Below are 21,340 nucleotides of genomic sequence, written 5' to 3' on the forward strand. Positions count from 1 at the left end.
GCAGCTACCCTCTGTCACCATGCAACATTATTACCTTATCATTGACTATATTCCCTACTCCGTACCTTTCGTCCCCATGACTTATTCTTTCCATAACTGGAAGCCTGTATCTCCCACCCCCCTTCACCCATCTTGCCCTTCTCCCTCTTCCTCTGGCAACCACCAGTTTGTTCTCCGTATTGATGGGTCTGTTTTCCTCTAGGGTTTTTATGATTTTTTTTAACATGTAAGTCTTTGATCTTTCTGGAATTTATCCCGGCTCATGCTGAGGCACGGATCCAGCTTCGCTTTGTCCTGATAACCACCTGACTGCCCGGCACCCTTGAGTAGCACTGCCGCTCTTCCCACGGGCTCCAGGGGCTCAGGTGGAGATCGCAGCATGTGGTGTAACGTTGGGGCCTTTGTCCCTAGGAACCATGAGAAAATGAGGGCTGGGGACATGGGGGTCCATGTTTAGACCTGCGTCTTGAAAACAGCACCCTGGCCCCAGAGTGGAGATTGGAGTAGCAATGACTCGGCCCGGACCGCAGCACACCCTGCTCGTTGCTTTTGGGTTTGAGCTCCTGGGTCTGCAGCCCTCCCACCAACACTCCTTCTGGGTCAATTCCTGGGGATCTAGATATGCACACAGATGCCCCTCACACACCCAGAGCTCCTTCAGTGAGCTGGATCTTCTGCTGACCTCCAGTGCCCCATCATCACCAGCAAATGCAGCGTCTGTGAACCCCAATTCACACAGCTCACTCGAGCCCACTGCCTTTTTCCTTGACCCCCACCTTCCTTCCATCTCATGCGTCTTCCAGCCCATGGATCCCACCACATCGCCCTGTCTGGCTCGAATTGCACACACACACACACACACTCTAACACCTTCGAGGCAACTGGCAGCTTGAGGGAAGCATCCCCCCGCTGGCTGGTGACACTAAATGCCAGACCCACATATGGATGTCCAGGCTCCCATCCCCAGCAGGGCCACCTCTGTGTGCCATCCTCAAGGCCGTCACTCCAGGAACCCCTTTCCCTCCCTGCAGATGATTCCCCTTATACACACGTATGGCTGTGTCTCTCATCTTGAGGAAGTAGCCCTCTCTGGACCCCATGTCCCCAGAGCACCTTCTCTGTGTATTGGCTCCCCTTTGGGGCAAAACTGTTTGAAAGTGCTCGCTACCCATATTCCTCCTCGCCCTTCTCTTGGAGAAGCCATCTCCAACCAGATTTGCATCTCCGTCACTCCCCCTGCCCTTACCCCTATGTGGCTAGAGCCCATGGCTGGTCTTTTTTTTTTTTTTTTAATATTTTATTTATTTATTTATTTGAGAGAGAACATGAGCAGAGTGAAGGGCAGAGGGAGAAGTGGCTCCCCACTGAGGGGAGAGCCCGATGTGGGACTCGATCCCAGGACCCTGAAATCCTGACCTGAGCTAAAGGCAGACGCTGAACAGACTGAGCCACCCAGGCACCCCCAGTGGGCTGGGCTTGGTCTTCATCTTACTCAGCTGTCTGCAGTGAAGGGCACAGGCAGCCACCCCCTTCTCTTCAGTGCACTTCCTCCCCTCAGCTTCTAGGAATTCCCTCTCTTCTTCCCAACTTCCAACTGTTGGGACATCTCCGAGTGCTGTGTGTGTGTGTGTGTGTGTGTGTGTGTGTGTGTGTGTGTGTAAGTGTGTAAGACTGAGCTCCTGATCCTTCCAGCCAAACCTGCCCCACCCACCTCTGTCTCCCCACCTCTGTTGATGGCAACTCCATTCCTACAGTGATTGCTGCTAGAATTGTGGCGTCTTTCTCGACTCCTCTCTCTCATGCTCCAAAGAAATCCTCTTGGCTCCACCTTCAGAATCCATCCAGAGACCAGCCCCTGTGCACCCCTTCCCCTGCACTGCTGCCTCTCTTTCCATTGTACTTGTCATTTCATAGGTGATACACTTGTTTGGTGTCTTGGGTACCTCCCTCGCTAGAAGGTCAACGTCTTAGGACGGGGACCTTTGTCATGGTCACTGCTGTGTCCTGCAAGCCCAGAACAGCAGGTGCTCCATGAATGTCTGAAGAGTGGATGTGCCAGCAGATGGGAGAGGGAGAATGTGTCAAGGGGGACTCATCATTGTCTGGGTCACTACAAGGGTGGGAGGGAACATCACCCACAGAGACTAGGAGCCAGGAGAGGAGCACGTTTGTGGACAGAAGACCGGGAGCATGTCTGTGCACCTTGGCTGGGCTTCTGAGGCACAGCTGGGCCTGGAGACCCCTATGTGGGACACTTCTGCATAGGGTAGTCAAGAGTGTGATGAGATCCCTGGGGAAGACGGGAGAGGTGGGGACAGATGAGTCCAGCGGAGAACTGAAGAGAAGAAAGCCTTTGCCACGAGCTCTGAGGAGCTTCTGTGTGAGGCTGGGATGGATGGAGCCAAAAGAACAGCGAGGGAAGTGGGAGGAACGTGACCTTTTGGAGACCAAAGGGAGAGAAAGTTTCCAGAAGGCGGGCTCACTCAGCGGTGTGGGATGAGGAAGAGAAATCCTTGGCGGGCTGACCGATGTGGCGACAGGTGGCTGGGGACCCTAGGGATAGAAGCCCTATCAGAGGGTCACGAGGTGTGTGGAAGGTGTGGAGTTAGAGGCAGTGCCAGGAGAGCCCTCTTCCCAGCAGCGAGGGAGAGGAGAGCCAGGGCCAGAGCCGAAGAGGGCGTGTGAGCCAAGGATGGGCTTTCGGCAGAGGAACTGGAGCCGTTCCAGAGCTGCTGGGAAGCATCTGCTGGAGAAAGTGGGTTCAGTGCAACAGGCAGGGAGGCAGCTGTGGGTGCAGGGCCCCTGGAAGGCAGGGCAGGTCGGCTCCTCCAACTTCCATGACTGGACACAGACAGTACCGGCTGGTATGTGCATGTAGCGTCAGAAAGATGATGGTGCATCCGTCCAGTGGCTTTTCTTTTCCTGGGAAAACAAGGCACTAGGTCCCCAGCCGAAGGTGAGAAGTCCGTTGTGCAGCTGACTACGTGACCAGCACCCTGCCCCACCCTAGTCTAGACTCGGGGGACCCACAGCACCCCCCCACGTTACCATTCTCGGGCATGAGCACTACCATACATCAGTTTTTCAAGCCAAAGATCTTTGTCTTTTCTCTCCTTTTTCTATGCCCCGTGCACGCCTCCATCCCCCACCATTAAATCCTGTGGGTCCTCACTGAGAAGTATCTTCTCACTCACTTCTCTCTCCATTGTGAGCACGCGACTCCCGGCCACCATCACCTACATGGGAACAGCTCCCCTGCACCCATTCTCACGCCTTCCTGCCCCTCCTCCAAGCAGGACCCTTCCAGCCCCCTGCTTCCCACTGCCCTTCAGATCTCATGGCATGGACACAGGGCACCAAGCTCTGGCTGGCCTTCTCCCCACGCCCTCCCCTCCCGTCTGTGGACCCCAGCCCCTCAGAAGCCCAGTGGTCCTGGTGCACTGGGGGCTTTACCATCTCTGCCCCACAGCTCCCTCCTCCTTCCTGATCATCTTTCCCCTTCGGAACCCCGCCTGGCTTGGAAGTTGCCGCACTTTTCCCTGAATCAGTTTCTTAAGCATCTATCCTTCCCAGAAAGAATCAGCAAGTCCGAGATCCTGCCTCTTGTATTCCCTAGTGGGCCCCCTTACTTGCCCTGCCGGGGTGGAGGTCCGGCTCATCAGTGGCGATCCACAAATATGCATGGGCCAGCTGCCTGCCGAGTGTCCCCTCCTTCCTGTGCCAATGTCGCTATCCAGACAGAGGCCTCCGGGGAGCAGAGAGTTTACTGGATTGGGTGGGAACAGTATGCCTTTAACGGAAAGTGTATGGGGTTCAAGAGTCAGGAGAACTCTTTCTAGAATGAGTTCTACCCCTTCACCCACTATGTGGTCTTGGACAAGTCATTGCTTTCTCCCTGGGCACTTACATCCCGCAAAGACGGCTGAGAAGGTCAAATGCAATGTGGTTTGTAACCCAGGAGGCAAAGAAGACACCTGTGGGCTTCTCAAATGTTCTCCAGGAGTCCTCATCTGTTGGGGGTGGGGGTGCGGGGACAGGTGTCAGCGTGCTGCACCAGCCTTTCCTGGAGCAGCACCCTGTGTTTCTGGACTCAGCCCCTTCAGCTTCCCCATGCACACCCCGACCCGGCACCCCTAACCCCAGGCTGAGCCACGGGCACCCCCTGCCTGTCTGCTCAGCAACACCCAGACCTGCACCCTTAGGAGTGCTCTGCCCTCTGCCCCAAATGTTTTCTCCCCCAGGTCTTTCCCCTTCAGTAGAAATTAACTGACCCCAGGTGAGCCCCCACATTTGTTCTTCAGGTGGGAACAGGTATGATTCCTACCTGGCTTTTGCCCAAACCAGACGTGGGTGGGCCCCAGACAGGGATCAACAGCTGCCCAGTGAAATGATCGCAGAACCAATACACCGGCGGCGGGGGGCAGGGGGGTATTGGGGGATTGTCCTTACCACCCACACGACCGCCCCTGCCCCTGCAAGGACAAAAGCACCCCTTCTACCCTGCCACTTGGCTTTGGGGCCTGTGAGAGCATCAAAGGCTTGCGAGGAGGGGCGACCAGCAGCTGTGTGAGGGAGGGGGGCTGGCCCGGACTAGGGGACCCTCGCTCCCTGCGACGCTGAATGTGGCTTCTCTGCTTGTGTTTTGCAGGTCCTCCCGTAAGTGTCCTGGATTATCCTCTCTGTTCCTGAAAGATAAGACATGTCATTCTCTTCTGTAACTATTCCATGAAAATAATCTTTAGTTAAGGAGGTGTGTTGTGTCCTTTAAAAAAAAAAAAAATCGGTCCTGGACAGGAGCCATATTTTTTTTCCTTTATTTTGTAGATGAATGCCAGCACAGGATTCTATGGGCTTGGCCTCCTCTGTGAAGCATTCTGTGACCCTTTTCCTTCTAGGAGAGCTGGCCCGGGTCTGGCTGAGCCTCCCGGACTCTCTGGCTCAGCCCGGGTGCACAGAGATGCAAGTGCCGTGTCCTCATTTTCTAAATGCTCTGCGGCAGTTAAGCTGTTTTAAATGTTTTTGTCTCCCGTGCTTTGGCACAAAGGGCTCTGGAGCCAGGCAGCTATGCCAGGAATCATGGGGTCCCTTTTCCTGATTGGCCAAACTAACTTTGCCTCCCAGGTTTGGGCAGCTGAGCCCTCCAGGGAGCACCGCACCCCCCAACCCTGGTCAGCCAGAGTGGGGAGTGGGGAGGACGGTGCACTCGAGGGACTGGCCGCCAGGGGGCAGGGCGGAAAGCAGGGAATACTCAGCGCCCTGATCTCCGGAACTCAGGTCTCCTTCTGCAAAGACACGTGCCGGGTCCCTCTTTGATTCATCTCGGCAGTTTTCTTAGAGCCGGATGCATCCTGACGAATCCATTCAGGGAGCTCCCTGACGGTCCGCCTGAGCCCAAGTGAACCGTCTGAAGGAATGCCTTTCGGATGAACAGTTCTATTTTTGACTCACTGCCCCATGGGCACCCTTCGGGGTCCACCTCCTCCGTGCGTGCAGTGGCACCATACCGGGCCAGAGGGCGAGCCAGCGAGGATGGGTAGATGTATTGGCCACCGGCAGTTTCTGGCTGTTGAGTCATTCCCGGCTGTCACGGGGAGGCTAGCCTGTGTGAACTTGCTGGACGTGCCTAACGCAGAGGGCAGAGGAGTGATTTTCTTTACTTTTTTTTTTCTTTTTTCTTTTCTTTCCTTTTTTTTTTTTAACTTGGCTGTTAAACTCTTAAGTGTATTCAACAAATGCAGAATTCTCAAGCTGCAGCCTGAGATGGGTACCGAGTATGGGACAGTGGCCAGGCAGTCAGTGCTCAGAGCCCATCGGGCAGAGAAGCATCTGGGAGCAAGAAATTACCTCCCCCCGCCCCCCACCCCCATAGCTCAGGCTTCCAAGGCTGTCTGCCCCCCAACCAGAGCCGTTTCTACTCTCTAGCCCTAATATGGGGAGTCCTTTACCATGGTGGTGGTGACACCACCCTTCAGAATCACCATGTCCCTCTGTGGTCCTTGCCATGTGCCCTCTGCCACCCCCCCCCAACCACGTGGGTGTGCTCCCTGGTGGCGCCCCGCCCCCAGCTTGGCTCCAAGAGGCAGGAAATGGGCGCTCTGTCTCACAGACCCATCAGAGCCCTGAGTGCCTCCCCCGCCCCGCGACACACACACCAGGAGTCATTACCAGACCATCAGCCTTTACTGCAAACCCCGCTGAAAGTGGGGGGACCCCGAGGGGGGGGCGCCTGATTGAGTTATAAGTGTTACCATATGGTTTTCTGCTCAAAGTCTGATTATTAATGACGTATTAATTACCACAGGGGCAATCAGGACGAGATGGCTACCCGGTAATTTGCCATTTATTTTTTGCTCTTTGGGCCCTTTTCTCTGGAGCTGATCTTCTTCCTCTGAGCCTTTATTTAACTCTGTCTGCGATCCTGCCCCCTCCCCCACCCCGCCCTTCTGCTCTCAGTGGCTGAGGTCTGTCTGTAGAGGGAGGATTAGCAGTAGGAGCGCTGCGATCTGTCTGCTGCTCCAGCTGTCCTGCAAGCAAAGCAGAGAGGCTCAAGGAGGAGACTCCTTGGCATCCCGAATCTTCCAGAAACTCTTGCTGCCCAGGCTGTCCGTGCTGAGCTGAGGGTCTGGCCCTTGGCGGTGGAGCACCCCACCCACCCACCGACCCTGGCTCAGCTGCCAGCCTCTCTCTCCCCAGCGGGCAGGGGGGGCTGCTTGTCCCAGCCCACCGGCGTCCTGTCAGCACTCAGGGATCGGGAGACTGGTTGGTTCCCGTGTGGTCTTCGTGGTGTCATCACTTCTCAGATCTTTTGAATTAAACCTCAAAGTTGGCTTATATTTGAAATCGGTATCCGCCCACCCGGGCCGGGTGAGCAGTGCCGGAAAAGGGAAATTACATGGAGCTGTACTGTCGTCTAGTCCTGCTCAGAGAGGTTAAGGAGCAGGGCCCCTAAATCCCGAAGTCCAGATGCATCAGAGCGGCCGGGGGGTTGGGGGTGGAAGGAGAACATGGCAGGACCTGGGGTGCAGTTGGAGGATGGAAGTTGTTCTGTGCCCTCCGGCCAGGAAGACAGAGGGAGGGAAATGTGGCTTGATTCAGAGGCCTCGCTAATGACCAGCTCTGTCCAGAGTCGGGACAGGCTGGTGGTGGAGGGCGGGGTGGGGGTTGGGGTGCTCCCTGTAAGTGCTGCCAGAGCCGCCTTCCCAGGGGGCTGTGGATGGCAGTCCAGTCCCGAGCACTGGGCACCAGGCAGATCTGGGCTTGCAGGCCAGCGCTGTGCCTCCCAGCTGGGGGCCCCAAGAAGAGTGGGTGGTGACAGGGGTGAATGGGTTTCTTCCCTCGTCCCCCATATTGGCTCCTCTGAGCATAGAGTGATATTGACTCCTTTTTCTCTAGCGGTGAGCCTGAGAGAGGGTGCTGGCTGATGGTGGGGGTAAAGGACAGGGGTTCCAGACCAGCCCCCAGGTCCCTGATGCAGACTTAGGAAGCCAGTCTCTTTACCGCTCACTGGCTGTGAGGCTGTAAGTCTCTAGCTCCCCCACTGTGAGGAGGGCAGTGGGGTCCAGGTGAAGTGAAGTGAGGTTCTGCCTGGAGCCTCCTAACATCGAAGGTCACCGCGGGCAGGTGACTGGGCTGTGAAGGAATTAAGCCTGAGGTCTGGCATGTGAAGGGCATGGTGCCCAGCCTGGGCCAGAGATGGGGCTCCGTGAGTTGGGGAAGGAGAGGTGGGGGTGGGGGGTAGGGGTGGGGGGTGGGGGGATGGAAGCACAGTCATTGTGCCCCTCTGGTGTGAAGTTGGGAGCTTTCTGGGAAGGAAGTGGCCAGGCCTGGCGAGGGGTGAGGGGACCTTGTCAAAATCTCGGGTCATGCACCCACAAGTGCCCAGGGCCTGGGCGCCCCTTTTCCTGAGGTCCCCTAGCCCCGACTTGAACCCGGGCTTCCCTTTCCACACGGATATGGCATCTTCCCCAGCTGGGCTGGACCTGCCCCCTGCTGGGTCCAAGGTGTCCATGCCTTGAGCACCAGGAGCCAGCCAGGCCCAACTGTGTGCCTCCCAGCACCCTGGTTCCAGGAGTCCCACTGCTTGGGTGGTCACTTCTAGGGTACCCACGGACTGGGAGTGACACCCCACCAGCCTCGTGCAGCGAGGAAAGCAGGCCTTTGGGGGCAGGAGGCAGGTGGGACAGCCTTCTCTGGCTGGGCTCGCAGGGTCCATGTATTTTGAGCTGAAATTCAAGTCTGTTGACCCATATACAGCCTGGCTCCCAGCCTGGGGGCGGGGGCGGGGGATGGGAGGCAGGTAGGATCGCTCCACCATTCTCATCCCAGAGGTTAGGGTGGCTGTCACAGCTGGAGAGACCCGGGCCACCTCAGAGACAACCTCGTGTCCTGAGTATCCACGGGCTTGGAGTCGCTCAGACCCAACTCAGGATCCTGGCTCGGCTCTGTGGCCTCAGGCATGGTCCTCCGCCTTGCAGAGCCTAGGGAGGTGAAGGGCATGGAAGATTAAATAGGCTAACATATGCAGAGCCAAAGGGCAGCATGGATTCGGCAGGCCCTTGACCATGCTGCTGTCAAGTGAGGAATCACCAAGGAAAGCCCCAATGAGAGTGTGAGTGGCAGGGAGGGACAGAGGGAAAGGGAGGAGCAGACTCCCGGCTGAGCAGGATGCCCAGAGGACTTGGGACACCCTCCTAAGCTCATGATCTGAGCCAAAGGCAGACACTTAACCCACTGAGCCACCCCGGCGCCCTGGAAGTCACTCTGATCCACCAACATTCCCTGGCAGTGTTGGAAAAGGAAAATGGCTTTCAGAACGGTCAGTTTTAGGAGAAGGTATTTTTCTGCAGGACCAACGTCAAGCCTCAGGGAGGATTTTTTTTTTCCTTTGTGTTAAAAACATGTCACTTCCCAAAAGGAAGTGAGGCCAAAAGAAATGTCAAGGGAAGGGGGGTTGTGGTGGAGACTGCATGCTGTGTGTTCTTGTGTTCTGGATTAATCCAGGCTGGCTGCTCCCCTGAGCAAGAGCAGCTGAAACCAGGTCCATATGTGGACCTAAGAGCCGCAGTCAGGAGCCTGGGGCGCAGGAGCCAGGTGGGACAGTGGGGCAGGTTGTAGACTGACAAGCGCCTATGGTCACCTTGTGCACAGCCTCCTTGCAAAGAGGCCAGCCTGCCCCTGTCTATGCAAGAAGTCACGAATAGGTCCCTGCTGATGACAACATACGCATGTTTATTAGAAAACCGTCCCAAAATAGAGAAAAGCTCAAAAAAGGAAAAAGTGATCATCCATAATCCTACCACCCACAGATAAGTCTTCCCAGTATCTCCGTGGTTGTTCTTTTGGGACTTGTTATGTGTGGGTTCGTTTTCGTTTATGATTCTAAAAATGGGATTACTGGACATACTTCTTTGGAGACTTTTTTTTTCTTTTCACTTAATATAGCATGAGATGTTTCCACATCCTTCAGAATTATTCTAGAATGTACTAGCTACATAGCCTTTTTTCATCTGTATAATTTAACTCAAGTCCAAGTTATGGTGTTTATATTGACAGCCTTTTACCCCTATGATCCACATCCTGGGAATAAATATAGGTGTATTTCCATGATTATCTCCTTAGAATCAATATCTAGAAGTTGAGTTGCTGGACCAAAGGGTTTGCATATGTTGAAGGCTTTTGATGTGTGCCAAATTGCCCTCCTGGGGGCTATTCTAATTTACATTCCCACCAACACCGTAGGAATGTTGCATATTTCCCCAAACCCTGGCCAACTGTGGGCATTATCATACTTTTAAATCTATGCCAATATGATAAGTTAAAAAAATATGTGCATGTATGTATCTTGTTTTAATTTGGGCTATATTTTAATGAGAAGTGCAGTCTTGGAGATTAAATTCGTTTTAATAACGTTTGTGTAAACCTAACTGCCGCCTGGTGGTAGAGATTAGAATTGCAGGTATAATTGAAAGAGGAAATCAGCATTTTCTTTAAGAACTTCCGGATCCAGGGACGCCTGGGTGGCTCAGTTGGTTAAGCGGCTGCCTTCGGCTTGGGTCATTATCCCAGCGTCAGGCTCCTTGCTCGGCGGGGAGCCTGCTTCTCTTTCTGTCTCTGCCTGCCACTCTGTCTGCCTGTGCTCGCTCTTGCACTCTCTCTCTCTCTGACAAATAAATAAATAAAATCTTTTTAAAAAATAATAAATAAAATTAAAATTAAAAAAAAAAGAACTTCTGGATCCTGGTTGGTCCTGGGACATCATGGAATCAGCAGCCTAGGGGGAATTCTGAGCTCCGAAAATTGTATGTCAGAGATGGGACCCACAAAGGACCTTAGGCACTGTGCTCGTATTGCATTTTGGGGGTAGTAGTCAGCATTTATGTTGATAAAGTGATTTTTGCCATCTCATACATAGGAGGCTTGGCTCTGTTCAACAGATCTGGAAGAAATCCTGCCCTGTGCTGGGTACTGGGCTGGCACAAAAATGAGTCACACCAGTGGTAGTCTTTGGGGAACTGTGGGGGTGGGGACCAACACAAGCAAACCAATCTGCCTTGGGATGGAGAGGAAGGAACAGTTAGGGGGTCCTGGAGATTTCTTATACAAACGCTTTCTTCACTCCAAACCATGGCTTCTAAGAGGAAAGGCTCCATCTTGCCTACACCTTGACTTTTGCACGTTGAAATCCTTTCTCTTTGAAATTTTGATTGACTCTTAACATCGAGCTTTAGTGACTTTCTGGTTGGTTTTACACCTTCAGAGCGCAGTTTAAACATTTTTCCAAAAATGCGTTTGTGGCCTATCTTACAGGACTTAAGGTTTCCATGAACCTGAAAGTATGAGGAGAGTGTCAGGTTGTGAGGCCAGACATGCAGAGAGTTGATGAAATCCAGCCAGGCTGGTGTGGGGGGCTGAGCAATAAGTCCGTGTCAAATGCTTTCCTGGGTCTTTGGACCAACACCAAACAAGAGAGACGGGGAGGTGTGTGTCGGTTAAGCATCTGCCTTTGGCTCAGGTCATGATCTTGGGATCCTGGGATCCAGCCCCATGTCAGGCACTCTGCTCAGTGAGGAGTCTGCTTCTCCCTCTCTCTGTTCTCTCTCTCTCTCTGGCTCTCTCTCAAATAAATAACATTTAAAAGAAGAAAGACAAGGGGAGAGAAACACTAAACAAGGAAACCAATAAACCAACAAACAGTGAAATGTGCTAGGAAGAGGATAAAGCAGGGATGTATGGAGAATGCCAGCTGGACTCGTGGGTGGGCATAACGGGGATTAAGTCATCCAAAGGCTCTTGGGGAGGGTGACGTTTGAGCTGAGCTTTTAACGTGTAAACAATGCTGAGATCTTGTGGGGAAAGTGTTCCTGGAGGAAAAAAAGCAAGTGCATGAGGTCATGAGTTGTGGGGAACCTTCATGTATCCAGAGTACACAAGAAGGGTATGGGGCAGGAGGGCGTGGAGGGGAGGGGACAGGGGGGTGAAGCCAGAGAGATCTCCAGCCCTGCGTGGCTGGAAGCTTGTAGGCTGTAAGCTAACAGGCTGACCAAGGCTGGAGGCCAGGGAGACTTGGCTTTGTGTTTATAGAAACCACAAGCTGACTTGCTAGGGGCTCAGAGATTTAACCCCCCTCCTGAGGGAAGAAAGGACTGTCTCTTCCCCTCCCCCTCCCCCCAAGCCCTTCCAACATGCCCTGGGAAGCAAGTGCACTTACTGAGAGCTGGCGCTCACCCTGGGAGGTCCGTGGTCTCCTCCCTACTTGACAGATGAGGAGGCTGAGCACTTGGCTGAGACGTAAGGCCCACCCACGACAAAGCCCAGAATCTCTCGCAGGCTGGGGGACTCCTCCCTCTGGCAAACCGGCTTGGGTAGCAGGTGGGGGCTCAGGACCGTCTCATGTGGTGGCACGAGGGTCTTTCTTCTCTTAGCACCCAAGGACCCCGTATGTGAAGTTGATGTCCTCTCGACCTCCTGCCTTGCTTTTATCGGAAGCCAGAGCTCACCCCATGTGCCACGCCATTATCAGCTTGTCCAGACCCTTCCCTGCTCTCTGGAAAAACCAAAACGGAAAGCCAGGTCTAACATAAAGAAAGACGTCTGTTTCTCCCTTCCACCACTATGGCCAAGTATGAGGCTGGGCCCAGTAACATCGGCAATCAGGTCTGTGCAACACTTTAGAATTCAGAAGCACATCTCAACCCTAAACGTGCCCATTTGATGTCATGAAAAGCTGAAGTTTACAGTGGCCACGCTGCGTGTCCAGATCTCGACGTGGGCAAGGACGGGGGGCAGGGGTAAACCTGGCTTCCCTCCTGAAAACCCCCAAAAACCCAGGCCATGAGCATCACAAGGAGGACTGTGATACATAGGGGCAGGGCTTTGGGCCCCGCGGAGGAAGGAGTGGCTAACTCTCTGGGACGGGGGATGTCTCACAAAAGAGGGACATCTAAGGTGTGTCTTGAGGGAGGAGCAGGAGTTCGGCAGGAGGGCAAGCTGGGAAGACATTGCACGCGGCACACACGTGGGCACTGTCAACCCCATGGGGGGTACAGTGGGGTCCCCTGTCCCCTGGGGACAGTGCCTCTGGGGTCAGCAGAGAGAGGAAGGAGGTAAAGTTGAATGCAGGGTTTGGAGGCCACAGAAACCCCAAGTGATGTGGACAGGTGTGAACATGGAAGAGACCTCTCTGGCAACAGGGCAGAACGGAAGGAAGGGGTTCTAGAATCAGCACAGGGTGCACCCCCAGCCTTGGGAAACCAGCACCCAGAACCCAGGTCCCAGGGAATGCCTCGCCTCGCTCTGGGCTGAACGGTGATCGATGCGACAGGGTCTCAGCCTGGGACCAATTTTGAAACGCAGAACTCCGTTGGACCGTTTGGAATTAATCAAGTGAGCCAAAAAGGACCACGGAGCGCCACACATTCATATGCTTTCTTGCACTCTCGAAGTTCAAAAACAGCTTTGATTGTAAAAATGTAATTAGTTAAATGATTCATCTGTAATATTCCAAATTCATCTGTTTTTCGATTTCGACAACCTACGTCTCATTTTCCTCTGGCCCCCTGCAGCGCCGCTCCCCAGCCCCCCCAGATTCCGGGTGGAGCGGGGATGGGATGAAAGGAGACTTCCCGAGCCCCTGATAATCGCCCCCAGATTGGGACCTCGGGGAGACACAGCTGGGCCCGAGGGAGAGGGCCACTTCGCTGGGATTTCCTCCCCAGGGTCCTGCTTACCAAGGAGTATGCACTCCTTGACTCAGGTCCCTGGCCTTGGACCTGTGCTGTGTTCCCAGAGTCCTTTTGATTGTCACCTCTGGGGTCCCTACATGCCTTGCTTACACACCGTAGCTGTTCGCATCTTCTTGGCAGTAGCCGAGAGCCCCCGGCCCCAGATAGCAGCCTCGTCCCTGAGTCCAGCTCCTCCCACAGGACACCCCTGTAGGGGGCCTGCAGATGAGGTCCCCTCCCGTCCTTTGTGGGGTGGGGAGGGGGAGGCCTGCAGTGACATCTTTGCGGACCGCAACCCTCCCGCCCTGATTGCTGGCTGAGCCTCTCCCTGCTTCCCCAGGCAACAAAGCACTCCTCCCTGCAGTACGTGGACGGTGTCTTCACGGACCCGAACCAGGTCACCAAGGCGAACTCAGGCCTTCCAAGCAAACAGACTTGAGAGAAAGCCATTATTTGGGTACAGAGGGGGTCCTGCCAGCTCCTCCTGAAGTCAGGGACTGGACTTGTGTCTTGCCCACGCAGTGGAAAGAGCATGGGCTTTGGGGTTCCATATACCACATGGCCTCAGGCACATCCCCAACCTGTCTTTGGCCACTGGGGTAACCCGTAAATGACCCCACGAGAGCCCTTAATGCTGGGCACACAAGCTGGGTTCGGTGATGGCTGCTGACCTCAGCAAGAGGAGTCCTGGAGGCTGAAGGAGCCCCCTTTGGGCCAGTGTCCCCAGTTCCCAGAACCCTGGCTGTGACACACCCCCCCCACACCCCCCCCCACACCCCCGCCGCTGCAGGAGTCCTCGGGTGCCCTGGGCTGCCCTCAGCGGGTCAAGAGCGCCCTCTGCTGACCCCAGGGTTAGACACCAGGGTGGGGGGGAGGAAGACCGGACATCCATTCACATGGCAATTGGTTCTTTCAACAACGGTGTATTTTGTTCTCATGATTTATGAAGCACTTTGTTTGGCACTTGGGATGAAAGAGTGAAAAAACATCACAAGGTCCCTACCCCCTTAGAGGTTGTGGTTGAGTGGGAGAAAGTTCGTCACTTTGCGCCAAGGTCAGGGCTGGGACCACCTGCAACCCGGGCCTGGCCACGTAGGGGTCAGGGGTGCTGCTCTGGGGAAGGGAGGTGTGACCTGAGGGCAGAATACAAGTAGGTGCTGACCCAGGTTGTTGCAGAGTAACATCTAGACAGAGGCCACAGAGAACAGGGCCAGCTGGCTTGGTTAAAGGGTGGTGGTGGGGGGGGGGGCGGTTAGGCAGGAGGACGTGAGGGGGAAGAAGCCAGTATCTTGAAGCCAGTTGGCTGCCTCCCCAGAAGCCACAAGGTGGAGGGAATTTGCAATGGTGTCCAACCTGGGAAGGACTGGACAGACACAAAAACTTCGCAAACCTATCAGACTGCCCAGGAAGCAGTGAGTTCCCCATCACTGGAGGTATGCAAGGGCCACACACCCACTTACCAGGAAGGGCTTCTAAGAAGAGGCTGGCCCCAATGGGTCATCTTCCCACAAGTGAGTTGTTCCACCAATAGGGCCTCTCTGGGGGCTACTCAGACCCAAACTCAGTGCAGCAGGTGGGGAGCTTGGTGTGGGGGTACTTGCCAGGTGCTTGCTGAAGCCAGAGGGGAATGATGAGGTGGGAAGCACTCAGGGTTTAGGCACGAAATTCAGGTTCGTGTCCCAGGTAGACCTGACCACGCCTGACCTCCCCGGGGAAGGCCAGGCTGTGGCAGCTGAAGACAGGGAGCCTGGTGGAGGCTGGTGCGGGAGAGAGGCCAGGTCCTAGGCAGGGACAGGTGAGGGACTGGAGAGGGGTCCACAGTTTGGAGAGATGGTTCAGAGTTGGAAATGCAGGCTCACATGCTCCTAGCTGCGTTCCCTATATGGGCCAGCCAGGGGAGGAATAGGTGAGGCATGGATGTGGGAGAGCGCAGGGACTGCCCCCCACACTGCGGGGCTGAACTTGGGGGGCCACAGGCCCCACCTAAAGAGGGCGCCACGGTGCAGCCCACGGACCTGGATCATTATCACAGCTTCCCCAACAGTTCGAGAGAAGCTGGAAATCCAGATTTCACACAAAAATCTTTGGGTCCTTAAGGGTTCCAACTAATTCAACACCAGTGTGGGGAAATTGCGTTTTCTGGAAACCAAGGAGGGCCGGCCTCACAGCCCAAGGGGTGGCAACGGGAGAGGCCTGGGCGTGGCCAGGACCCCAGGGGTCCCCACGAAGCACTTGCAGCCTCAGTGTCTGCTGCCAGCCCTCCCTGTCCCTCTGCCCCCTGGTATCTCATTTGCACCTTCTGCCTCTCTTAGACTATCTCCATCTTGTGGCTCATGCCACACGCAGACCATTACTGTGGGGTCCCCTGCTGCGTCCTGCTAGCTTCCCACCCCAGACTGTTACTTCCAGTGCCTTCCACCAGAGCAGCCCCACGTGCCTGGGCTGGAGAAACCAGCCCAGAGGCTGGCGGCTCAGGGACACGGGGCGCGCCTCGTTGACCCATGCTGCAGTTCCCACACCCAGTGGGAGTCGGGTGGGCGCGTGACTCCCTTCTCCCCACCCAGGAACCATCTTTCCTGATACCTGACAGGGTAATCATGTAGCAAGCAAATGTGTAATTTAAGCAGGTATTTTGGGATCGGTTCAAAGGCATAGCACCATCTCTTCCAGCCACGATGTATAATACAGACACAGACGTAATTGCTTCCAGCGCGCACAGGATAGACTGAGCGTGCCCTCTCCCCAAAATAGAAGCCAGATGGCTTCCTGGCCTCACAGGATCGTAGAGCTGAAAGGGACCCAGGAGATTTTCTAAGCGGAGGGTTACAAACCCAGATGCGTCCACAGAGCTGGCGGATCACCTGGACGGGGCAGCGGGCCACTCGAGGGGCAGGGCCTGCGGGCCAGGGGCGGGGCCTGTGGCCCAGGGGCGGAGCTATGCTAAGGAGGCTCTTGCCTCACCAGCTTTGCCAGGCATGCCACTTGGGGGTGGAGAGGCGGCACCATCTTCCAACCTTTCTAGAAAAGCACAAACTCTGGATATTTGTGCACAACATCCCAATTTTGAAAAGATTGCAACTAATTCAGTTCGTCGGGTTTGGGTTTGGGTTTCTTAACTGTACGAACCAAATCAAGCCTGGCTCTGGGCCAGCCCTTCACCCTACAAAGAGTCGAAGGTTGGACCAGGCCCGTAACCTCGGCAGGTTCCTGGAACCCCGCCCAGCTAAAGTCTTCATGGCTGACTGAGTTGGGGCACCATTAATTGATGGCTCTACAAAGGGCCACAGATCCCAGGACAGGGTTCCCGGGAGGAACCGGGGCCCACCACCGGGGCTTGAGCTACAGCCGGGCTGGACCCAAGAAGCAACGGTCCTCTCTACCCCACGGCGAAATCCAAGCCCGGGAAATTACTAGACCCGGACAGTCTTGCTGTGGTCCATGTGTGTGAAGCCTGGTCTGAGAAATCAGAACCACATGGGGCTGACCTGCCCTGCGGCGGCTGCCCACCCACTCTAATGAGGGAGCCTTCATACAGGAATGCACACATCCCAGCCTGGGACCCTGGGGCCCAACAGCCTTGTAATTTGATGAATTGTCAACATCTGGGCCATAATTACTGGTCCCTGGACTGATAATCCTGGTAAGCCCCCTCACATCCACGGGCCCCGTCTTGGTGCAATTTGGAGGCTCCATTCCCCGACAGGAGCCGTCAGCATGAATTACAACTGGCAAGGGAGACAGTCACCCCGCTCCAGCCGGTCTGAGCATCGACTCATGTCTGCATCTAAACACGGCCCGTTTATGGATTTAGCTCAGCGCAGCAGACACTGTCGCAGATTGGGAAGCCTGAGCCCCAGCTAATCAGGGAAGAACAGAGCCAAACCCCGGGTGGAATAAACAGTCGGCCCAGCCCTTTTGCTTCAGGGTCCCTCCAGCAACTTATTTCCCAAAGAAACCTCCCCTCCATTGCTGTTCCTATTAATTTTTCCTAAGAGATGGCTCTGAAGAACCCTGCTTGGGAAATATTCAGTGGTGGGAAGTTGGGCGGGTGGGAGCAGACCCACGAAGGTGCAGCCAGAGTCCCACCACCTGCCATTCAGAAGAACCAGACAAGGTCACTCCCCAGCACTGCCCAGGGCTCATGCAGACCCCATGCCTGTGTCAGCCTGCATACAGGGTCTCATGCCTCCGGTTGGTCTGGGAGAGGAAGAGGCAGAGGAGACAGACCTAGGACTCCTTCTACTGAACATGTCCTTGGAGAGGAGAAGGACATGTCCCCCATTTTGCAGATAAGAAAACTGAGGCTCTAGGTGGCTCAGGTCACTGAGCTAGGCGAGGAGCGAAGCCAGCACATTGGGGGGCTCTTGGCCTGCCTGGCCTGCGTGTGTCGTGCACAGCACATCCAGCAACTGTCCTGGGGCTCTGCCGATCTGCAGTTGGGGGGTGGGGGAGCAGATAGTGATTTAAAGCAGAACCGAGGCTTGTAAACAGCTGTGGGGTTTCCTGGAGGGCAGAATGTGTTGAAAACCTCTGATGAATTCCGTGGCTTTGATCAGGCAGGAGAGGGAGCCCACGGGAACAGACTGGCCACGGGCACAGTGCTGTTGGCGTCCGACCCTCTGGAGTGCCTGTCCCGGGGAAGCAGAGGCTCTGAGAGAGAATTTGAACCCTGGCAAGGCCCAAGTTCTGCATTTGCCTGTGGCTGCCCTGCATGCCTTCCTTCCCCGCTCCTTTTGTGGGAGATGCCCCCTAGTCTGGGGCGGGGGAGGGCTGCCTTGACAGGACAAGACCTCTGCCATCAAGGATGTGCCCCCACCCAGGCCCCAGGTCTGCTTGTCCAGACTGCTTGCACTCCTGATGGCCCTCCTCTGCCCAAGACTGGCTTGCTGTCAGCTAGAACACTCAGCCTGGACCCTTCCCTGCCTCAGTCCAGGCTGACCATGCCCTCCACCCCGTGTTTGTCCGTGACTCCCTTCAGACCAACTCCTGGCCCTTCCCTTGAGCATTTCTGCTGCTCTGAGGACTTCCAGAGCCTGCCTCAGGCATCCTTCCAGCCCATGGAAACGTCTGGTTCATAGATGGTCCACACAGCCTCCCGGTGAGGCTGGGAACGCTGCCCTCCTGAAGAGCCACAAGCAGAACGAGGGTTTAGACAAGCTGCAGGAAAGAAACCTATTTCACAGTGTGTTCCCTGGTGTTTTTCAAACTTACTTGACCCACAGATCCATTCCTCCTGTGGGGTCCAAGCCAAGAGAACATCTTGGGCTCCCTCCTGCAGCAGACACTTCTAGAAAAACAGGGTACCCACAGCCCTGTGTGCTCTCTGTCCACCCACAGATATCCTGGAATGGGGCCTGGGGACCCAGCATTGATGGACCAGAGACAGGCCCAGACCCAGAAAGGGCCGAACCAGGACACATGCTCTGTGCCCAGCAAGGATCAGGCGGGCTTTGGGCACCAGACCAGGAGGTTGGGACATCATCCTGCAGGAGGCAGGCTGCCCCAGAGGGGCTGCAACAGGAGAGCAGATCTACATTCTAGAAAGTTCTCCAGGGCATTGCATGGGAGAGACTACAGGTATTAGGGAAGGGCCTTGGGAATGATGCTCAGGTCTCAGCGTGTGTCGTAAGCCTTTCCTGGAATGTGGCAAGGAGGGCTAGGACATGCCTTGCGGGGCCAGGGACCAGAGTCCCTGGCATCCTGAAGCCAGATGGACCCACAGATGTTCACTGTGCAGCCCGTAGAGGGCTTTAAAAATAAGAAAGGCAGGGGCTCCACATATGTGCTTCTCCAGACAAGGACTGCTTCCTGGGGCGGGGGCGGGTGGGGGGGGTCACGCAGACAGTGGTGCCTGTGCCACCCCCCCTGGGAAGGGAGCTGGGGAGGGGTGAAGGAGGTTTGCTTTGTCCTGTCTCCTTCTGCACGGTTCATGTGTTCTACTGAGTGCACATAGCACGTGCACACACACACACAGAGGCCAGCGACGCAGAGAGGCCTGCATCTCCTTGTCACAAGTGAGGAGGCCCAGGTCACCAGCTGGCATGTGGGCAAGGCTGGATTTGGTCTCAGGTGTGTCTGAATCCAGAGCCAGCCTCCTCTGACCACCTGGCATGTCTCCTGGAGCTCAGCCCCAGGGCTCTCTTCCAGAAGGATGGGGACCCAGCTCTGTGGTAGACAGCTTCGGGGGATGCTGCTGCTCCTCCTGGAGGCTCCCAGAAGGGCCATTTGAGCTGGGCTTTGAGGAACGAGTAGGAGTTCTCCAGGTGGAAGCAGGACTGTGTGCAGTGGAGGAACTGGGAAAGTACGGCTTGGGGCCAGGAAACAGTGTGGTGGGTGAAAGCCCGTGGGCCTCCAGAGGCCCCAGATATACCCCCTGAGACCCCTGGAGCAGCTCTCTCCAAATCCCAGGGGCTGCCAGGAGGCCATGGTGTGGCAGAGTTTAGGGGAAAGCTGGGGCAAACCCAGGGCAGGAACAGCCCTACTGGGGAGAACAGGTAATGAGGATGCTGAGGCTCAGAGAGGTTGAGTGGCTCTCCCGGGGTCACACAGCAAGCACGTCTGTCTGACCCAGCACTTTCTCTGGTAGAGGCCTAGGGTGACAGAGGGTCCAGAGAGCTCTGCCCAAAGAGGGGCTGTTCAGTTGGGGAGACAGACATCCCAGGAATCCCAGAAGGAAGGCAAGGCCTGCGAGCCTCCGTCGTAGGTCCCCTGGGACCTAGGGGCCACCTGTCAAGGGTGCTGCCCTGTGCTGTGGGAGAGGGAGAACTGCCTGGAGAGGAGGGCTTGTTTTAGCCCTGGACAGTCCCGATGCCTCAGCTTCTTCATCTGCAGGATGGGGCTGTGGGGCCTGCTTCGCAGGGCGGCAGTGAGGGCGGAGTGGGGTGTGGCCCCAGAGAGTCTCCACCTCTGTGGCCCCAAGGAGAGGGGTGCCCGCTTCCCTCAGACCAGCCCTGCACTGGGTCCCAGGGCCTGTGAGGGGCCCCTTGCTGCCAGTGCCTTAGCTCTGAGGCCCACTGTGTCCTCCCTCCCAGCACAGCACAGGGAAAAGGAAGGAGATTAACTTAGCTCTAAGCTTCCTCTCTTTTTTCATCTCTGTCTTCATGAGGGATTTGGGCAGATGAGGGAGCGTGGCTGGGGGATCTTGGCGCCCGGAGGACGGAGAGTGGAAGTGCCTTTCTGGTCTCCAGCCTTGGCCTGTTCTGGCTGGGTGGCCTGGGGCGAGACCTTTCCATCCCCGAGCCTCAGTTCCCTCCTGTAAGACAGGGACAACACCTGCCTTACAGGCTTGCTGTGGTGATTCAGGCTTGCTGAGTATGGGGGCCCTGAGGAGCCCCCAGGTGAGACTCGGGGTGGGACTGGGCCCCTTGTATGTTCCGGGCCTGGGTGAGGCCTAGCAGGGCCTGAGCGTGGGGAGTAGAGGAGGAATGAGGTCCAATTTTAGCAGACTAAGAGGGGGGCCTCAGGCCCATGGATCCAGGGGTCAGGCCAGCCGGGAGCCAGCAGGAGGTGGGCCAGCGAGGGCAGTCCCTGGTGAGCCTCAGCCTGGGAGCCCTCCTGACCAGGAGCCCTCAGATCCTATACCCCCCCCCATCTCCTGGGATTCCTTCTGTCCCCAGGACATCGCCTCGAAGTCCAGACCCTCAGCTGACCTTGAGGCTGGTGGCCAGGGCCACTTAAGGGACAAATTTTCAGAACTGCCCTGGCTTCCTGCCTGGAGCAAGGCCCTGGTGTGAGGAAAAGCCCCTCTTAGGGCATCTGGGGACGTAGCTGGCCCATTTCAGGGAGGTCTGACTGTGCAGCTAGGGAAACTGTTCACTCTTGGGCCCCAGGCCATGTGCAGACCTGAGGGAGGAGGGACTGGCTTCCAGGAGCCAAAGAGTGTCTCCCAGGTAGAGGAGCCAGGGCAGGTCCTTGAAAGCAGAGGGAACAGCCCACGCAAAGGCATGAATATGGGAAAGAAGCAGAGAGCTTGGGAAGACCAGGGACACAGGACAGCCCCAAGGCAGAGGCCAGGCCGGGCCATGAGGACCCCAGTGCGGGGCACAGGAGTGCAGTCTCCGCAGGGCAGGGACACGTGAGAGAGACCGGGATGGGAGGGAAGTTGATGCTGAGACAGAGCT

General features: G+C 56.0%; 1 protein-coding gene across 1 annotated transcript in view; it reads left to right on the top strand.

The window, feature by feature from the left end:
* Positions 1–21,340, top strand: part of COL23A1 (collagen type XXIII alpha 1 chain) — a gene marked incomplete at its 5' end in the record, with an annotated part of 301,516 nt that overhangs the window by 251,836 nt on the left and 28,340 nt on the right. Inside the window, one exon of the mRNA XM_080804434.1 lies at positions 6,302–6,328. Within this exon, the coding sequence (XP_080660560.1) occupies positions 6,302–6,328 (27 nt within the window). The remainder of the gene's footprint in view (positions 1–6,301; positions 6,329–21,340) is intronic.

Source organism: Martes martes (assembly GCF_963455335.1).
Source record: "Martes martes genome assembly, chromosome: 5".
NCBI classification, from domain to species: domain Eukaryota; kingdom Metazoa; phylum Chordata; class Mammalia; order Carnivora; family Mustelidae; genus Martes; species Martes martes.